The 17770-nt window shown below is 37.6% G+C and overlaps 1 protein-coding gene across 1 annotated transcript in view; it reads right to left on the bottom strand.

Moving 5' to 3' along the window:
* The window catches only part of RFX3 (regulatory factor X3), a 188215-nt gene that overhangs the window by 16374 nt on the left and 154071 nt on the right, over positions 1-17770 (bottom strand). The window contains exon 14 of the mRNA XM_052645026.1: positions 4379-4532. Coding sequence (XP_052500986.1) covers positions 4379-4532 — 154 coding nt within the window. The remainder of the gene's footprint in view (positions 1-4378; positions 4533-17770) is intronic.

Genomic DNA, 17770 nt, shown 5'->3' with positions numbered 1-17770 from the left:
TCTTGTGCTCTAAGATCACTGCAGATGGTGACTACAGCCTTGAAAGTAAAAGACACTTGCTCCTTGGAAGAAAAGCTATGACAAACCTAGACAGTAGAGACATCACTTTTCTGACAAAGGTCTATATAGTCAAAGATATGGTTTTTCCAGTAGTCATGTATGGATATGAGAGTTGGACCATAAAGAAGGCTGAGTGCTAAAGAACTGATGCTTTTGAACTGTGGTGCCAGAGAAGAATTTTGAGAGTCCCTTGGCCATCAAGATCAAACCAGTCAATCCTAAAGGAAATCAACCCTGAAAATTCATTGGAAGGACTGATGCTGAAGCTGAAGCTCCAATGCTCTGGTCACCTGATGCGAAGAGCCGACTCATTGGAAAAGACCCTGATGCTGGGAAAGATTGAAGGCAAGAGGAAAAGGGAGCAACAGAGCATGAAATGGTTGGATGGCATCACTGACTCAATGGACCCAATTTCCAGCAAACTCTGGGAGATAGTGAAGGACAGGGAAGGAAGCATTTGTTAAATAAATGAATACATTAATTTTAGAGATAAGTCAGAGAATCAGCCTAAGTGAACATGATTTGCCTGAGATTATACTACCATAAGTTACAGAACTGTAAGCAGAGTTCAATTCTTCTGACTCAAAGTCCTCCATTATTTCCAGGCATTAAATCTATAATAACACAAATCATACAAAGCACTTATTATTCTGCAGGTTCTAGAATGAAAAGTATAAATTAGAGAGAAAACGAGTATCTAATGTAGTCTGAGGGAAATTGGACCTCCTAGAGGAAATGGTATTTAAGACATGAAGGAGTCAGAATAGGCAAAGAGAGTCAGGCAGACAGTTCTAGGTAAAAGAACCATTTATACACTTGTCCAGTGATGAGAAAAACTTGAGTAAGAACAGAGAAAAGACTACTGTAATTGCAACAGAAGGACCTGGAAGAGAGAGGGTGAGTTTGATCAGAGAGAAAGGCCAGATTTTATACCACAGAAAGATTTTTGTTTCTTAACTAGCAGAAGATAAAGTCACTAAAGGGTTTTAAGAGGGTATAACACAATCAGGTTTGCATTTTCATAAGATGATACTGCCTGCACTATGTGGAGTTTGGGAAAGGGCAGACTTAGTAACTGGTTGGACACGCAGGTCAAAACAGAAAGATATGTAAAGATGATGCTCACATATTCAACCTGATCCAGAGGGAGAGAACCGTTTACTGAGAAAGGACCATTAGTAGATAGATTAAGAGCTTAATTTCATTAAGGGTATGATAAACTCACACTAAATAGTGACAACTGTGGTTGTTATCACTGATGATTGAAAACCACTAGCTGCAATTGAGAGTAATGGTGAATTTTTATGGATTTCCATGGATTCTGGCCTGTAGTATCATGCCCACTGTATACACAGGCACTTCTGGACCTTTTCTTTTGAAATGGAAGTCATCTAAGGAGTTAGATTACAGCTGAGGCTTGACACATGAAAGCCTTTTTACCTCCAATCTGACTTCTAGGGTAGGCTTAGGGTAACACATGAAAAGATACATGGGAAAACAGCCTTCCTTTATCTCGCATTTCTTTCTCCTTTCCCCAAGAATCAAGAAATTTTAGATATGATAATATGACCATAGCTAACAAGTCTATAATGGCTTATTGTTCTATGAGGCATAAATGTTATAGGGAGATCAAACCTGTAAAATTAACTTTACTTGACTTGGACTGAATAATGATGAGCACAGACAACTCAGAGGGTTTTCCTATAAACTGAGTAAGGAGATAGTAAGCAAAGAAATCAAGAGATATGCTTAGATTTTGATCTTAGAGAAGATCACTTTCTGATCTAGATTTTGTGTCATATTTTTGAATCATGTGACAGTGTCTTATTCATTTACATTGTTTACATAAGGTAAAAAAAAAAGCCATTTAGAATGTTTCTTGGTAGTATAGACTATATACAGCCATTTTAATTCTGGTGAGCCAGTACTTCCTGTACTAGCATATGAGGAAGTAGTTAAATCTTCATGCCATGTCAGTGGCTTACAGCCACAGCTTTCATTCCCTAAAGATGCAAGGCAAGCAAAGACCATGCATCAGGATTAGCCACATGGTATTAATGAGAATCCCTATGATCATTATCCTGGTCATCCTGCTATAGAGGTCCTGGAGCACAGGAGGTATGTGCCAGATGCGTTAAATACACCAAAAGGGATGTCTATTTCAGAACTTTTTGGGCCCTGGGTTAAGAAAGTTTATAGTATTTAATCTACTTGCCAATCGGGCATTTTGCAACCAGACAATCAGAGAAGAACTAAGAAAAGAGGCACTGAGGGGAAGTCAAATCTAAGAAAAGTTCAGACTGCTTTGGTCACATGAGGATCTGCCCGTAATTTAAAAGCTAAAATGAATCTTGCTTAATTCTCATATATACATAATTGGCATCATTTAGGCACAATCACCATTAAGAAACATACAAACACATGTAGATCAGCAAACAGTAAGGGATTTTAAAGAGGGAAAGAAGAATATTTTAACCAACATTCTAAATAAAATTCACATGTATTTTATTTATATTAGAATACTTACATAGATCCTTGTGGTATTTTACTATATATTTTAATTTATACTTTGTCATCATATTTATAAAACTCCTATTTTCTAATTTAAATAAGCACATATGCATAGTTTAAAAGTGAATATGTCTTCTTGACTGCTTTGGATGATAAAATGTAACACTGCCTAATCTGGTATAATCTAGCAAAATCTGGATTCAGTCAAAATCCAGTACAGTACAACAAAGTGAGCCAGTGGTGAATCATATAAGCATGTACATCTATCTATCCCTCAATATATTAACCAACCTCATATATATTAACTTCAGCATTTTAGCTTTACAATATGTTGAACATATCAATGACATCTTGGCACTATCCAGAAATTATGAAGAAGAGAATTTTTTTTCTACATCTTTATTGATTAGGAGCATGGGTGTGAAAATCAGACTGAATACTTAAAAGAGGTCTCCACCGCTTGCTAGATATATAACCTTTTAATCTCTCTGTGCCTTAGCTTCCTTCCTGAACCTCAGATTCTCATCAGTAAAACATTATGAGGTAGCACCTATCTCAAAGCATTGTTACATGTATTAAATGCTTTATTATATATATAAGGGACTTAGGACTATGTTTGGCACATAGTAAGTGCTCCTGGAATGTTAGCTATCACTTTCATAATCATTGTTATTATCCTTCATTCTTTTCCTGGGCACTTGGATAGAGTCAACAAGATACATATTTAACTTTTCCCTCTCAGGTCCTAGGCCATAGCCTTATCAGAAGCATCAATCTTCCTTATTTTCCAGTCAATGACATTTTTATTTTTTAATTCAAGTATAGTTGATTTACAATACTGTGGTAGTTCCAGGTATACAATAAAGTGATTTGGCTATATATATATATATATATATATATACACACACACATATTTATATATATCTGCAAACTTTTTTCTCAGTTCTTTTCCATCATATTATAAAACACTGGATAAATTTCCCTGTGCCATATGGTAAAACCTTGTTTATCTACTGTATATACAGTAGTGTGCATCTGTTAAACCTATGTGTTAGTCGCTCAGTCAGGTCTCACTCTTTGCGGCCCCATGAACTGTAGCCCACCAGGCTCCTCTGTCCATGGAATTCTCTCGGCAAGAATACTGGAGTGGGTTGCCATTCCCTTCTCCCGGAGATCTTGACCCAAGGATTGAATCCGGGTCTCCTGCATTGCAGGCAGCTTCTTTATCGTCTGAGCCACCAGGGAAGCCTGATTTACATTATTATTAATCCTATTATTCCCCAATTTATCCCTACCTGCTTTCCTTTTTGTAACCATAACTTTGTTTTCCATGTCTGTATGTCTGTTTTTGTTTTGTAAATAAATTTATTTATAACTACTTTCTTTAGATTCCACATATAAATATCATATATTTGTCTCTGTCTGATTTACTTCACTTGGTATGATAATTTCTAGGACCATCTATGTTGCTGCAAATGGCATTACCTGATTCTGTTTTATGGTTGAGTAATACTAAGGATTTTTAAGTCCAGTGATTCTCAAGCTTCTCTTTTATATATAGACTTTTATAGCATATTGAAATATTCCATGTACTTTTCCATGATATCATCTACGATTTTAGAATCTTTTGACTAATAAAATATGAACAAAGGGATTTAGGGACCCCCTGAAATAACTATACAGGCTCTCTGGAGTCCAAGACTCACTGATTAGAAACCATCGCTTTGATAATTAATATTTAGATTAAAATAAAATTCAGATCTTTTTAGAAAGCCTTGTGGGTCATAGCTCATTTAGCTTCTCTTACCTCACCCATGACTGCTATGGGTGTCTCTCCTGTTGCCTGAGCAACACGATGTTCTACTAAGTAGAACATGTATTCATCGTAGAGTAGACGGATCAGGTGGAAGGAGCCAAAGCTAGCAGCACTGCGTAGAGTTAAGTCCCGAATAACCATTGAACTGTCCAAGAGAAAAGACACAGAGGCAGCCAGTGTTAGTGACCAGGATTAGCGTTCAGCCTACTTTTCCTATTAAAAGAAGTTATAGGTCTAATAGATTGGTATAGTGCATGACTTTCCATGGAATAATTTCATAAATGAAGCAGTTGGCTCAACTTTTTCAAACAGAGTGGTAAAGAGGTAATCTTCATTAGGACTTGACTAGATCCTATGAGAACTAGATAGGCACTCATTGGGAAAAACCATTTTATTGTCATAAGCAAGCTGACAAATGGGTCAGAATCAATTTTAAAAAAGATTTTTTTTTTAATTTTTATTTTTACTTTATTTTACTTTACAATACTGTATTGGTTTTACCATACATTGACATGAATCCACCACGGGTGTACACGCGTTCCCAAACATGAACCCCCCCTCCCACCTCCCTCCCCATAACATCTCTCTGGGTCATCACCGTGCACCAGCCCCACGCATGTTGTATCCTGCATCGGACATAGACTGGCGATTCAATTCTTACATGATAGTATACATGTTTCAATGCCATTCTCCCAAATCATCCCACCCTCTCCCTCTCTCTCTGAGTCCAAAAGTCCGTTATACACATCTGTGTCTTTTTTGCTGTCTTGCATACAGGGTCGTCATTGCCATCTTTCTAAATTCCATATATATGTGCTAGTATACTGTATTGGTGTTTTTCTTTCTGGCTTACTTCACTCTGTATAATCGGCTCCAGTTTTATCCATCTCATCAGAACTGATTCAAATGTATTCTTTTTAATGGCTGAGTAATACTCCATTGTGTATATGTACCACAGCTTTCTTATCCATTCATCTGCTGATGGACATCTAGGTTGCTTCCATTTCCTGGCTATTATAAACAGTGCTGCGATGAACATTGGGGTACGTGTGTCTCTTTCAATTCTGCTTTCCTCAGTGTGTATGCCCAGCAATGGGATTGCTGGGTCATAAGGCAGTTCTATTTGCAATTTTTTAAGGAATCTCCACACTGTTCTCCATAGTGGCTGTACTAGTTTGCATTCCCACCAACAGTGTAGGAGGGTTCCCTTTTCTCCACACCCTCTCCAGCATTTATTGCTTGCAGATTTTTGGATCACAGACATTCTGACTGGTGTGAAGTGGTACCTCATTGTGGTTTTGATTTCCATTTCTCTAATAATGAGTGATGTTGAGCATCTTTTCATGTGTTTGTTAGCCATCCGTATGTCTTCTTTGGAGAAATGTCTATTTAGTTCTTAATTCATCACCATAAGAAAAAGCATCTCAAAGTAAAAGTCTTATGATGATGGGTAAACACTGTATCACCATCTCTCAATGATTCTGAGGTACACTTTGGGGAAAATATGTATTTGTCCCTGACTAAGTTTACAAAATATACTATACAATGTTTACAAATACACAAGCAAGTTTACAAATATACTAAGTAATGTTCCCAGATGTGGCAATGTAGAATGTACGAGAGGACATACAGAGATCCTTGCAACTTTTGTTGGAAGGCAAACTTACTAAGTGATTCTACTTCCGTACTGATTTCCATTAAATTATGGTGATTTTCCTATTAGCAAGAGCACAATAAAGTCAATTAAAATGCATAACCTTGAAAAATATGAATGTGTAACTATAAAATACCAAAATATGAAATATACATTTTAATTAAACACTAACAATACACTCTATTATACTCAAAATAGAAGTCAAAATAAAATTTTGGCTTCATTGAAGACATGTCAAATATTAAGCTTGACCATGCACTTCAAATATCCTTAATATTTTTAACTTAGAGTCAGAGTAGGATGTGTGTGTGTTTCTCTTCACTTTCATTTAGTGTCTTTCTCTAGAGATTTTTATCCTACACAAATTAAAATAGGCATTATATTCTCAGATAGGAGGAAGAGACAGAATCTCACAAATGTATGGGTTAATATTGCTAAGGGGCTTCTCTGATGGTTCAGTGGTAAAGAATGCACCTGTCAATGTAGGAGAAGTATGTTTGATCCCTGGGTTGGGAAGATCCCCTAGAGAAAGAAATGGCAACCCACTACAGAATTTTTGCCTGAGAAATTCTATGGACAGAGAATCCTAGCAGGCTACAGTTCATGGGGTCACAAAGAGTCAGACACGACTTAGTGACTGAACAACAAACAACAATATTCCTAAGCCTTATTTTGCAATGAAGAACTGTAAAATGATGGACAGATGGACATACAGAAGACTGTACTTTTATCTTTCACTTTTAACCATAATTATATAGTGGCTACTAATGCATCAAATCTACACATTCAACTTGGCAAGTGACAGATCACCATTGTACATCTAAAACCCTAAAGCCCTGGATTCTGATTCTGGTTTCTCATTAATTCACTGTCAATCTCAAAAAACACCATTTCCTCGAGAGTGTTTCCCTTTTGGGTGAAAATAAAAACAATTCTTTTGGCCTTATCTCATTTATGTGATTATTTCAAGGATAAAGTGGGTTAAAGGTTGTGAAATAAACTTATGAATGAATAGAACAAGACTCAAATATAAGTGATTATGATCCTAATACACAAAACAGGAGGAGCTGAGCTTCTCACTCTCATTTGGTTATAGCAACAAGAATAGGTGTTACAATAAGATGGCAGAGAATCTCTCTTTCTGTGGATTTACTTACTAAAAAGAAAAAAAAAACATAGTTTTTCATCCACAGGTTTGGAGTGAGATCCACATTAACCACTCTATGATCTTGACTGTACATCATTCAACATTTTAAGGTTCAAAATTAGCTTGAGAGTCAAGTGAGATAATGTGTGTGAGATCCTAAGAAAACTGCCTATTGCTACACTATTACGTATGTTGGAGTTCAGTTCAGTTCAGTCGTGTCTGCAACTTTGCAACCCCATGGACTGAGCATGTCAGGCTTCCCTGTCCATCACCAATTCCTGGAGTTTACTCAAACTCATGTCCATTGAGTTGGTGATGCTATCCAACCATCTCATCCTCTGTCGTCCCCTTCTCCTCCCACCTTCAATCTTTCCCAGCATCAGAGTCTTTTCCAATGAGTCAACTCTTGGCATGAAGTGGCCAAAGTACTGGAGTTTCAGCTTTAGCATCATTCCTTCCAAAGAAATCCCAGGGCTGATCTCCTTCAGAATGGACTGGTTGGATCTCCTTGCAGTCCAAGGGACTCTCAAGAGTCTTCTCCAACACCACAGTTCAAAACCATCAATTCTTTGGTGCTCAGGTTTTTTTATAGTCCAACTCTCACATTTATACATGATTACTGGAAAAACCATAGCCTTGACTAGATGGATCTTTGATGGTAAAGTAATGTCTCAGCTTTTTAATATGCTATCTAGGTTGGTCATAACTTTCCTTCCAAGGAGTAAGCGTCTTTTAACTTCATGGCTGTAGTCACCATCTGCTGTGATTTTGGAGCCCCCCAAAATAAAATCCGTTACTGTTTCCACTGTTTCCCCATCTATTTGCCATGAAGTGAAGGGACCAGATGCCATGATCTTACTTTTCTGAATGCTGAACTTTAAGCCAACTTTTTCACTCTCTTCTTTCACTTTCATCAAGAGGCTCTTTAGTTCTTCACTTTCTGCCATAAGGGTGGTGTCATATGAATATTTGAGGTTATTGTTATTTTCCCAGCAATCCTGATTCCAGCTTGTGCTTCATCCAGCCCAGCGTTTCTCATGATGTACTCTGCATAGAAGTTAAATAAGCAGGGTGACAATATACAGCTTTGAGATACTCCTTTCCCTATGTGGAGCTAGTCTGTTGTTCCATGTCCAGTTCTAACTGTTGCTTCCTGACCTGCATACAGGTTTTTCAGGGGGCAGGTCAGGTGGTCTGGTATTCCCATTTCTTTTAGAATTTTCCACAGTTTATTGTGATCCATACAATCAAAGGCATCGCTGTAGTCAATAAAGCAGAAATAGATGTTTTTCTGGAACTCTCTTGCTTTTTTGATGATCCAGTGGATGTTGGCAATTTGGTCTCTGGTTCCTCTGCCTTTTCTAAAACCAACTTGAATATCTGGAAATTCACAGTTCACATATTGCTGAAGCCTGGCTTGGAGAATTTTAAGCATCACTTTACTAGTGTGAGAGATGAGTGCAATTGTGCAGCAGTTTGAGCATTCTTTGGCATTGCCTTTCTTTGGGATTGGAATGAAAACGGACCTTTTCCAGTCCTGTGGCCACTGCTGAGTTTTCCAAATTTGCTGGCATATTGAGTGCAGCACTTTCACAGCATCATCTTTCAGGATTTGAAATAGCACTGTATAGTCTTAAGGGATTTGATTTAGGTCATACCTGAATGGTCTAGTGGTTTTCTCCACTCTCTTCAATTTAAGTTTCAATTTGGCAATAAGGAGTTCATGATCTGAGCCACAGTCAGCCTCCAGTCTTGTTTTTGCTGACTGTATAGAGCTTCTCCATCTTTGGTTGCAAAGAATATAATCAATCTGATTTCGGTGTCGACCATCTGGTGATGTCAATGTGTAGAGTCTTCTCTTGTGTTGTTGGAAGAGGGTGTTTGCTATGACCAGTGTGTTCTCTTGGCAGAAACCTATTAGTCTTTGCCCTGCTTCATTCTGTACTCCAAGGCCAAATTTGCTTGCTACTCCAGGTGTTTCTTGACTTCTTACTTTTGCATTCCAGTCCCCTATAATGAAAAGGACATCTTTTTTGGGTGTTAGTTCTAGAATGTCTTATAGGTCTTCATAGAACTGTTCAACTTCAGCTTCTTCAGCTTTACTGGTTGGGGCATAGACTTGGATTACCATGATACTGAATAGTTTGCCTTGGAAAAGAACAGAGATCCTTCTGTCGTTTTTGAGATTGCATCCAAGTACTGCATTTCAGACTCTTTTGTTGATTATGATGGCTATTCCATTTCTTCTAAGCAAATCATAACAAGTATATATGATTAACCTTATTCAAAATTAAAAGAAATATAAATTAAAGTAAGATACCATATATTATTTATTATACTATAAGAAATTAAAAGATCAGCATTGAAGAGGTTATGGGGAAAGAACTCTCATTTATTGTTTCTTCAAGCATAAAATCACAAAACTTTTATAAAGGGAAATTTGTAACAAATATAAAAATTAGAAATGCACAAATGCTTTCACCTAGCAGTTCTAATTCTAGAAATTTACACAAATGAGCAAAGATGGTTTTAATTGCAGCAATATTTATACTACTAAGAAAATAGGGGGCAACACTAAATAACCACTTGTAGGATACTAGGTAAAAAATGGCTCATTCATATATGGAAATTTATACAATATATTAAAGAAATTGGGCTTTCTGAGTAGCTCAAATGGTAAGAATCCACCTGCAATGCAGGAGGCCTGAGTTTGACCCCTGGGTTGTGAAGACCCCCTGGGAAGGGAAGACCCCCTGGTAACCCACTCCAGTATTTTTTGCCCAGAGAATTCCATGTATAGAGCAGCCTGGTGAGTCACAGTCCATGGGGTCACAAAGAGGGTCAGACATGACTGAGCATTTCACTCACTTTAAAGAAATGAGAGCGATTACACATAAAGGTAGTAAGACGGAAAGATGTTCATGATAAAATGCTAAGTGAAAGATGGAAAACATGTAATATGAGCCCATTTAACATAGAAACTATCTGCAAAGTTCTTGAAAAAGTCCTACCTCTAAATAAATGGGAATGGTTAATACTTATTAGCTTCAAGATAGCATACTTCATTAAAATAGTATCAGCCAACTTAAAACTGCAAATTTATTTGAATTTATTTGATGATAAACATGCAACTTTATATAAAGATAAGCATGAAGGTATGTTTTATATTTATACTGCAAGACCAAAACCCACCTAAATATTCAAGAATAAGAGACAAAAGGAATGTTTAAATAATGTATGCATGAGTGCTTGCTAAGTCGCTTCAGTCGTGTCCGACTCTGTGACCTCATGGACTGCAGGCTCCTCTGTCCATGGGATTCTCTAGGTAAGAACACCGGAGTGGGTTGCCATTGTGTACAAAATGGAATATTGGAAGGACATTCAAAATTATATTTCTTAAGATATGCTTGAGGTATAATGTTAAAGGAAAAATACAGATAATAAACTCTGATAAACAACTGGATCTCAATTTTATATAAAACTGAAAGAAAACATTTTACCATTGGTCTTTCTGGGTAGTAAATTATGGATGATTTAAGTTTATTCTTTGTACAGTATTTGTATTTTTCAGGTTTTCTAAAGTGAATATATACTAATTTTATAATAAAAATGGCTTATTTTAAAAGAAGACATTTATTATAATATAGAAAAACAATCCTGTGTCAGTTCAATGTCAGTAAATCTTTACAGGGATAGACATGACAGATACAGAAAGAATTATATATATATGTGTGTTTTTAAATCCAATTTTTAGGCCTTTTTATTTCCCTCAAAATAATGTAAATGATTGAGAACAATATTCATATTGAGTAGTTTTATGGTATTTGTAAAAGAAATGCAAAGCCAATTTCTTTTTTCCAAGACAATTAATTTTCATTCATTCAATAGATATTTATTATGTTCATACTGTGTGTCAGGGTCTTGTTCTACAGCAAGTCAGACAAAAATTTGGTTTCAACAGAGCTCACATTCTAGTAGGACAGATGGTTGATAAAAACAGAGTAGATATAAATTATAAAGTTAGGTAGTGGTAAATCCTATGAAAAAAGTAAATCAGGTCAAGAGACTGCAGAGTGATGGGCCCTGGCACTTAAAGTCAGGGTGTTAGGAAAACTTTTTGAGGAGGTGCTAAGTGAGCAGATATGAGACTGAAGTGAGGGAGTGAGCCATGTGAACAGGTGCACTTTCCTCACAGAAAGGAGAGCAAATGCTGAGACTGAGGCAGAACTGTTTGTTTTATTGAAAGCATAGCCCAGAAGCTGTGGCTGGGAAGACATAAGCAAAGAGAATATATATGATGGGACTAGAAATCCCTAGCAGCTGGACCATAGAGGGTCTGTAGCCCATGATAAGGGCTTCATGTTCTATCCCAACTGTTTTGGAAACTTTTTGACAATTGGGCAATTACCTTATTGCAGCATAAAGACATAAGTAACACAAAATTCTGTTGGAAAATGAAAAAACAAAAAAAGTGTGCTGACCTTCAGTTATAATAGTTACTTTTGAAAGTACTGATAATCTGCTATGAACTTGTCATATGTTTAGAAGAGGATCAGTTGAATTATATTATTAATATAACAACAGATTATTATATTATATTATTAATAATGTCTATGTCTACTTTATGCTGTCTGTGTTGGGCCTCTGCCCTACAAGCCAAGTATCAAATGACACAATTAAGTTTAATTGGAAACCTATTGACTGATTCAGATTTCTGTAAGATATGTTACAAAATTGATTCCACTGAATTTCATGTTGCTAAGTTGCCATGAACTCAACTCTTTAAAATTGGAGTTAAAACTATTAATTATTTTGTAACAGATGAGAAATAACTTTGTGTATATATCTTCATAATTCATGGCATGAAAATTAAAACATATACTTGAACATATGATACTCAAGCCACCTCTTTATGTATTTGGGGAGACATCACACATTCCTAAGAAGAAAGGTGAGAACCTGTGACCCCCCCACCCCTCAACTCCACCCTGTGAACTCTCCTTAAACAGTGATTACAGCTAATTCACAAACTGGAAGATTTATATATTTGTTCAGCTGTAGGCAAACTAGGTTCTCTGTGCCCTCTGTCAAGTTATTGTATCAAAGCTATACATTTAATTCTTTAAAAATGGGATGTTTGGTTGACCCGCAGGGTGGCCCTGAGGAAGTCTGTGTTCTGTTATTCACAAAACACCCAAGCTGAGAAACTTAACTTCTGCACTGCTGCCCAAGAAAGGCAGCAATATATTTTCCACCTCCCAGGGAGCCAGCAGTAGACATTCAAAGCCATGTTAGGCAAGGAGAGTCCCCCATCTGGAGCAGAGGGTGCTTGCAGCAACATGTCCACTACTGCTATCACGACTCTACCAGTCCATTTCTTGTATATACATGTGAATCTATACACAGAATTTTAGAAACTATGAGATTAATCAACTTCAGAAAATGAACAGTTGGTATATGTGACTGCAAAATTCTTATTACAAAACCAAAAACATTTAAAAAATACTCTGTAACTCTGCTTCTGTTTGTGAATGAAGTTTTCATTACTCAATATGTTCTTGTGCCTCAGTAAGAAACAGGTCAGATTTTAGTCTTCTACGTTACTAAGCTATTGACTTCGCCTACCAGCAGGAGGTATGCATCTTTCTGAATGTGCCTTTCCTTCTGTAGCCCTGAACTGTACACCTTCAAGACTTATTGAAATGAAAATAATAACCATAATAGTGTCTAATAATAACAAGCCATTATCCCCAACTCAGGGCAGACAAAGGGCAGGCAAGTGATGATCTACTGGGTTTGTATATCTGCAGGGAACAAGAAACACGAGTAAGTAATTTTCTCTCCTTTCAAGATACTTCAACAGATCTCTGTGGAGACAAAGGCTCCAGGGGTGTATTTCTAAAACGATATCTACTAAACAGATTTAAAAAAATCCTCAGGGAGGAGTAAGGGCAAGTCTGATGTAACTGCATAAGAAAGCAGTAAGAAGAAGAAGAAGAGGAAAAAAAAACCTTTGCTTTTTCTGATACAGAGGATGTACTGTGCTTTTGCCCCTATAGGTTTTGGAGCAACGGCTAGTATAACATGTTTTATCATTCATGAAGCATATATACCATCTATATGATTTTCTAAGGAAAAAAAATGGATGAAATCAACTTGCAAACAAATGGGGAAATATCTGAAATCTTTTAAAGAAATTTTCCCAAGTTAAAATTTTGAATTCCATTAATACTACTACTATTGCTACATCTACTTTGAGAATACTGTGATATTGTTTTCCAAATGTTTCCCATATATCAAGGGAAAACATATCAACACATTTCTCACTGACACCCAGATCTAAACCTAGGGCTGGCTTTAATGAAGCATATCAGTGGGTCACAGAGTTAGATAGCACCTTAATAAGGTACTTTACAAACCCTGTGGGCTAAAAGTATTACATATATGAGAGACAAAATGGTGGAATTATTCCACTCCAAAATAAAAACAAAACAACACCACCACTGCTAGGCTTTCTTTCATAGCATTTATTTAACTCTGGGAATGGGTTCAACCCCAGGGTCAGGAAGATCACCTGAAGGAGGAAATGGCAACCCACTCCAGTATTCTTGCCTAGAGAATTCCATGGACAAAGGAGCCTGGAGGTCTACAGTCCATGGGCTTGCAAAGTGTCAGACTTGACAGGTATACTTGGCAGGTATGCAGACACTAGAAAATCATTTTCAGGATATAAGGATAATATAACTACTTAAACACATATGGAATCAACTCCACTTCAGTTTAAGAAATAAGAATTGGACTAAATCAATTGAAAAAGAAAGAAGTCACAATAAAAACCTTCTACCATGAAAATGGAATCTTTGGTTCAATCCTTATAAAGGTAATCAAAACAAGATGGAAATCCTATAATCTGGGCTTAGCGGGTTCACAATTTCTACTAGTCTCTAAACTTTGCTATTCCTTTGCATATCCATCTCTTCTCACAACTGTTTTGGACTCACTACTGATGCCCAGATGATGACCACAGTGTACTCATAGCCACAGTCAGTGCTGGGCCCTGTAGCCACTATTTTGATGAGCGCATGGTTGCACAGGAATTAAATTAGGACTGCCTAAAGTTTAAAGTACATATGGCTTTTAGAAAGCCCATTATGATCTAAAGAAGAAAAGAAATGAACTCTCACCACAAGAGTAAATGCTGCAGTCAAAAATATAATTTACCTAACATCTTAAGAAATGGAACTCCATCTGTCAATTCCATCCTATGCCATATATATGGTATATATGCCAACTTGCACAGAGTCTGTTTTTAAACCCTGGAGTAGACCTAAGGTCAATGGCTCATCACAACATTTGATATCATATATAAATTCAGACTTAAATAGAAGAAATAAGGGAAAATCACTAGACCATTCAGGTATGACTTAAATCAAATCCCTTCTGATTATACAGTGGAAGTGAGAAACAGATTTAAGGGACTAGATCTGATAGACAGAGTGCCTGATGAACTATGGATGGAGGTTTGTGACATTGTACAGAAGACAGGGATCAAGACAATCTCAATAGAAAAGAAATGCAAAAAACCAAAATGGATGTCTGGGGAGGCCTTACAAATAGCTGTGAAAAGAAGAGAAGCAAAGAAGAAAAGGAAAGATATACCCATTTGAATGCAGAGTTCCAAAGAATAGCAAGAAGAGATAAAAAAGCATTCCTCAGTGATCAATGTAAAGAAATAGAGGAAAACAACAGAATGGGAAAGACTAGAGATCTCTTCAAGAAAATTAGAGATACCAAGGGAACATTTCATGCAAAGATGGGCTCGATAAAGGACAGAAATGGTATGGACTTAACAGAAGCAGAAGATATTAAGAAGAGGTGGCAAGAATACACAGAAGAACTGTACAAAAAAGATCTTCATGACCCAGATGATCACAATGGTGTGATCACTCTCCTAGAGAAAGACATCTTGGAATGTGAAGTCAAGTGGGCCTTAGAGCATCACTACAAACAAAGTTAGTGGAGGTGATGGAATTCCAATTGAGCTGTTTCAAATCCTGAAAGATGATGCTGTGAAAGTGCTGCACTCAATATGCCAGCAAATTTGGAAAACTCAGCAGCGGCCACAAGCCTGGAAAAGGTTCATTTTCATTCCAATCCCAAAGAAAGGCAATGCCAAAGAATGCTAAAACTACTGCACAATTGCACTCATCACTCACACTAGTAAAGTAATGCTCAAAATTCTCCAAGCCAGGCTTCAGCAATACGCGAACCGTGAACTTCCAGATGTTCATGCTGGTTTCAGGAAAGGCAGAAGAACCAGAGTAAAATTGCCAACATCTGCTGGATCATTGAAAAACCTAGAGAGTTTCAGAAAAACATCTATTTCTGCTTTATTGACTATGCCAAAGCCTCTGATTGTGTGGATCACAATAAACTGTGAAAAATTCTGAAAGAGATGGGAATACCAGACCACCTGACCTGCCTCTTGAGAAAATTATATGCAGGTCAAGAAGCAACAGTTAAAACTGGACATGGAACAACAGACTGGTTCCAAATAGGAAAAGGAGTACGGCAAGGCTGTATATTGTCACCCCGCTTATTTAACTTCTATGCAGAGTACATCATGAGAAACACTGGACTGGAAGAAACACAAGCTGGAATCAAGATTGCTGGGAGAAATCTCAATAACCTCAGATATGCAGATGACACCACCCTTATGGCAGAAAGTGAAGAAGAACTAAAAAGCCTCTTGATGAAAGTGAAAGAGGAGAGTGAAAAAGTTGGCTTAAAGCTCAACATTCAGAAAACGAAGATCATGGCATCTGGTACCATCACTTTATGGGAAATTGATAGAGAAACAGTGGAAACAGTGTCGGACTTTATTTTTTTGGGCTCCAAAGTCACTGCAGATGGTGACTGCAGCCATGAACTTAAAAGACGCTTACTCCTTGGAAGGAAAGTTATGACCAACCTAGATAGCATATTCAAAACCAGAGACATCAGTTTCCCGACTAAGGTCCGTCTAGTCAAGGCTATGGTTTTTCCAGTGGTCATGTATGGATATGAGAGTTGGACTGTGAAGAAGGCTAAGCGCCGAAGAATTGATGCTTTTGAACTATGGTGTTGGAGAAGACTCTTGAGAGTCCCTTGGACTGCAAGGAGATCCAACCAGTCCATTCTGAAGGAGATCAGCCCTGGGTGTTCTTTGGAAGGAATGATGCTAAAGCTGAAACTCCAGCACTTTGGACACCTCATGCGAAGAGTTGACTCATTGGAAAAGACTCTGATGCTGGGAGGGATTGGGGGCAGGAGGAGAAGGGGATGACAGAGAATAAGATGACTAGATGGCATCACTGACTCGATGGACATCAGTTTGAGTGAATTTCGGGAGTTGGTGATGGACAAGGAGGCCTGGCGTGCTGCGATTCATGGTGTTGCTAAGAGTCAGACACCACTGAGTGACTGAACTGAACTGAACTGATAAGTAATTTTTCTCTTCTGGGGATATTCTATGTCTAAAAAAACATACATTTACTTATAAATTATTTTAGCCCAAAAGTGATTTGTCACCCTGCTTATTTAACTTATATGCAGAGTACATCATGAGAAACACTGGACTGGAAGAAGCACAAGCTGGAATCAAGATTGCCGGGAGAACTATCAATAACCTCAGATATGCAGATGACACCACCCTTATGGCAGAAAGTGAAGAGGAACTAAAAAGCCTCTTGATGAAAGTGAAAGAGGACAGTGAAAAAGTTGGCTTAAAGCTCAACATTCAGAAAACAAAGATCATGGCATCCGGTCCCATCACTTCATGGGAAATAAATGGAGAAACAGTAGAAACAGTGTCAGATTTTATTTTTTGGGGCTCCAAAATCACTGCAGATGCTGACTGCAGCCATGAAATTAAAAGACGCTGACTCCTTGGAAGGAAAGTTATGTGCAACCTATAGAGCATATTCAAAAGCGGAGACATTACTTTGCCAACAAAGGTCCATCTAGTCAAGGCTATGCTTTTTCCAGTAGCCGTGCATGGATGGGAGAGTTGGACTGTGAAGAAAGCTGAGCACCGAAGAACTGATGCTTTTGAACTGTGGTGTTGGAGAAGACTCTTGAGTGCCCCTTGAACTGCAAGGAGATTCAACCACTCCATTCTAAAGGAGATCAGCCCTGGGATTTCTTTGGAAGGAATGAAGCTAAAGCTGAAACTCCAGTACTTTGGCCACCTCATGCCAAGAGCTGACTCATTGGAAAAAACTCTGATGCTGGGAGGGATTGTGGGCAGGAAGAGAAGGGGACGATAGAGAATGAGATGGCTGGATGGCATCTCTGACTCAATGGATGTGAGTCTGAGTGAACTCTGTGAGTTGGTGATGGACAGGAGGCCTGGCGTGCTGTGATTCATGGGGTTGCAAAGAGTTGGACACGCCCGAGGAACTGAACGGAACTGAAAAGCTATTTATTTTGAGTTATCTACTAGATTATTTGATATTAAACTAGCTATGCATTAGAATACCAGGAGTACCCTTTCTGAAGAAAAAGAATTTCTGATTATCCCTACTGCTAATTACTACTTTCG

This window comes from Budorcas taxicolor, chromosome 8, assembly GCF_023091745.1.
Source record: "Budorcas taxicolor isolate Tak-1 chromosome 8, Takin1.1, whole genome shotgun sequence".
NCBI classification, from domain to species: Eukaryota; Metazoa; Chordata; class Mammalia; order Artiodactyla; family Bovidae; genus Budorcas; species Budorcas taxicolor.
The sequence above is the reverse complement of the archived record's forward strand: the minus strand, read 5'-3'. Positions and strand labels throughout refer to the sequence as shown.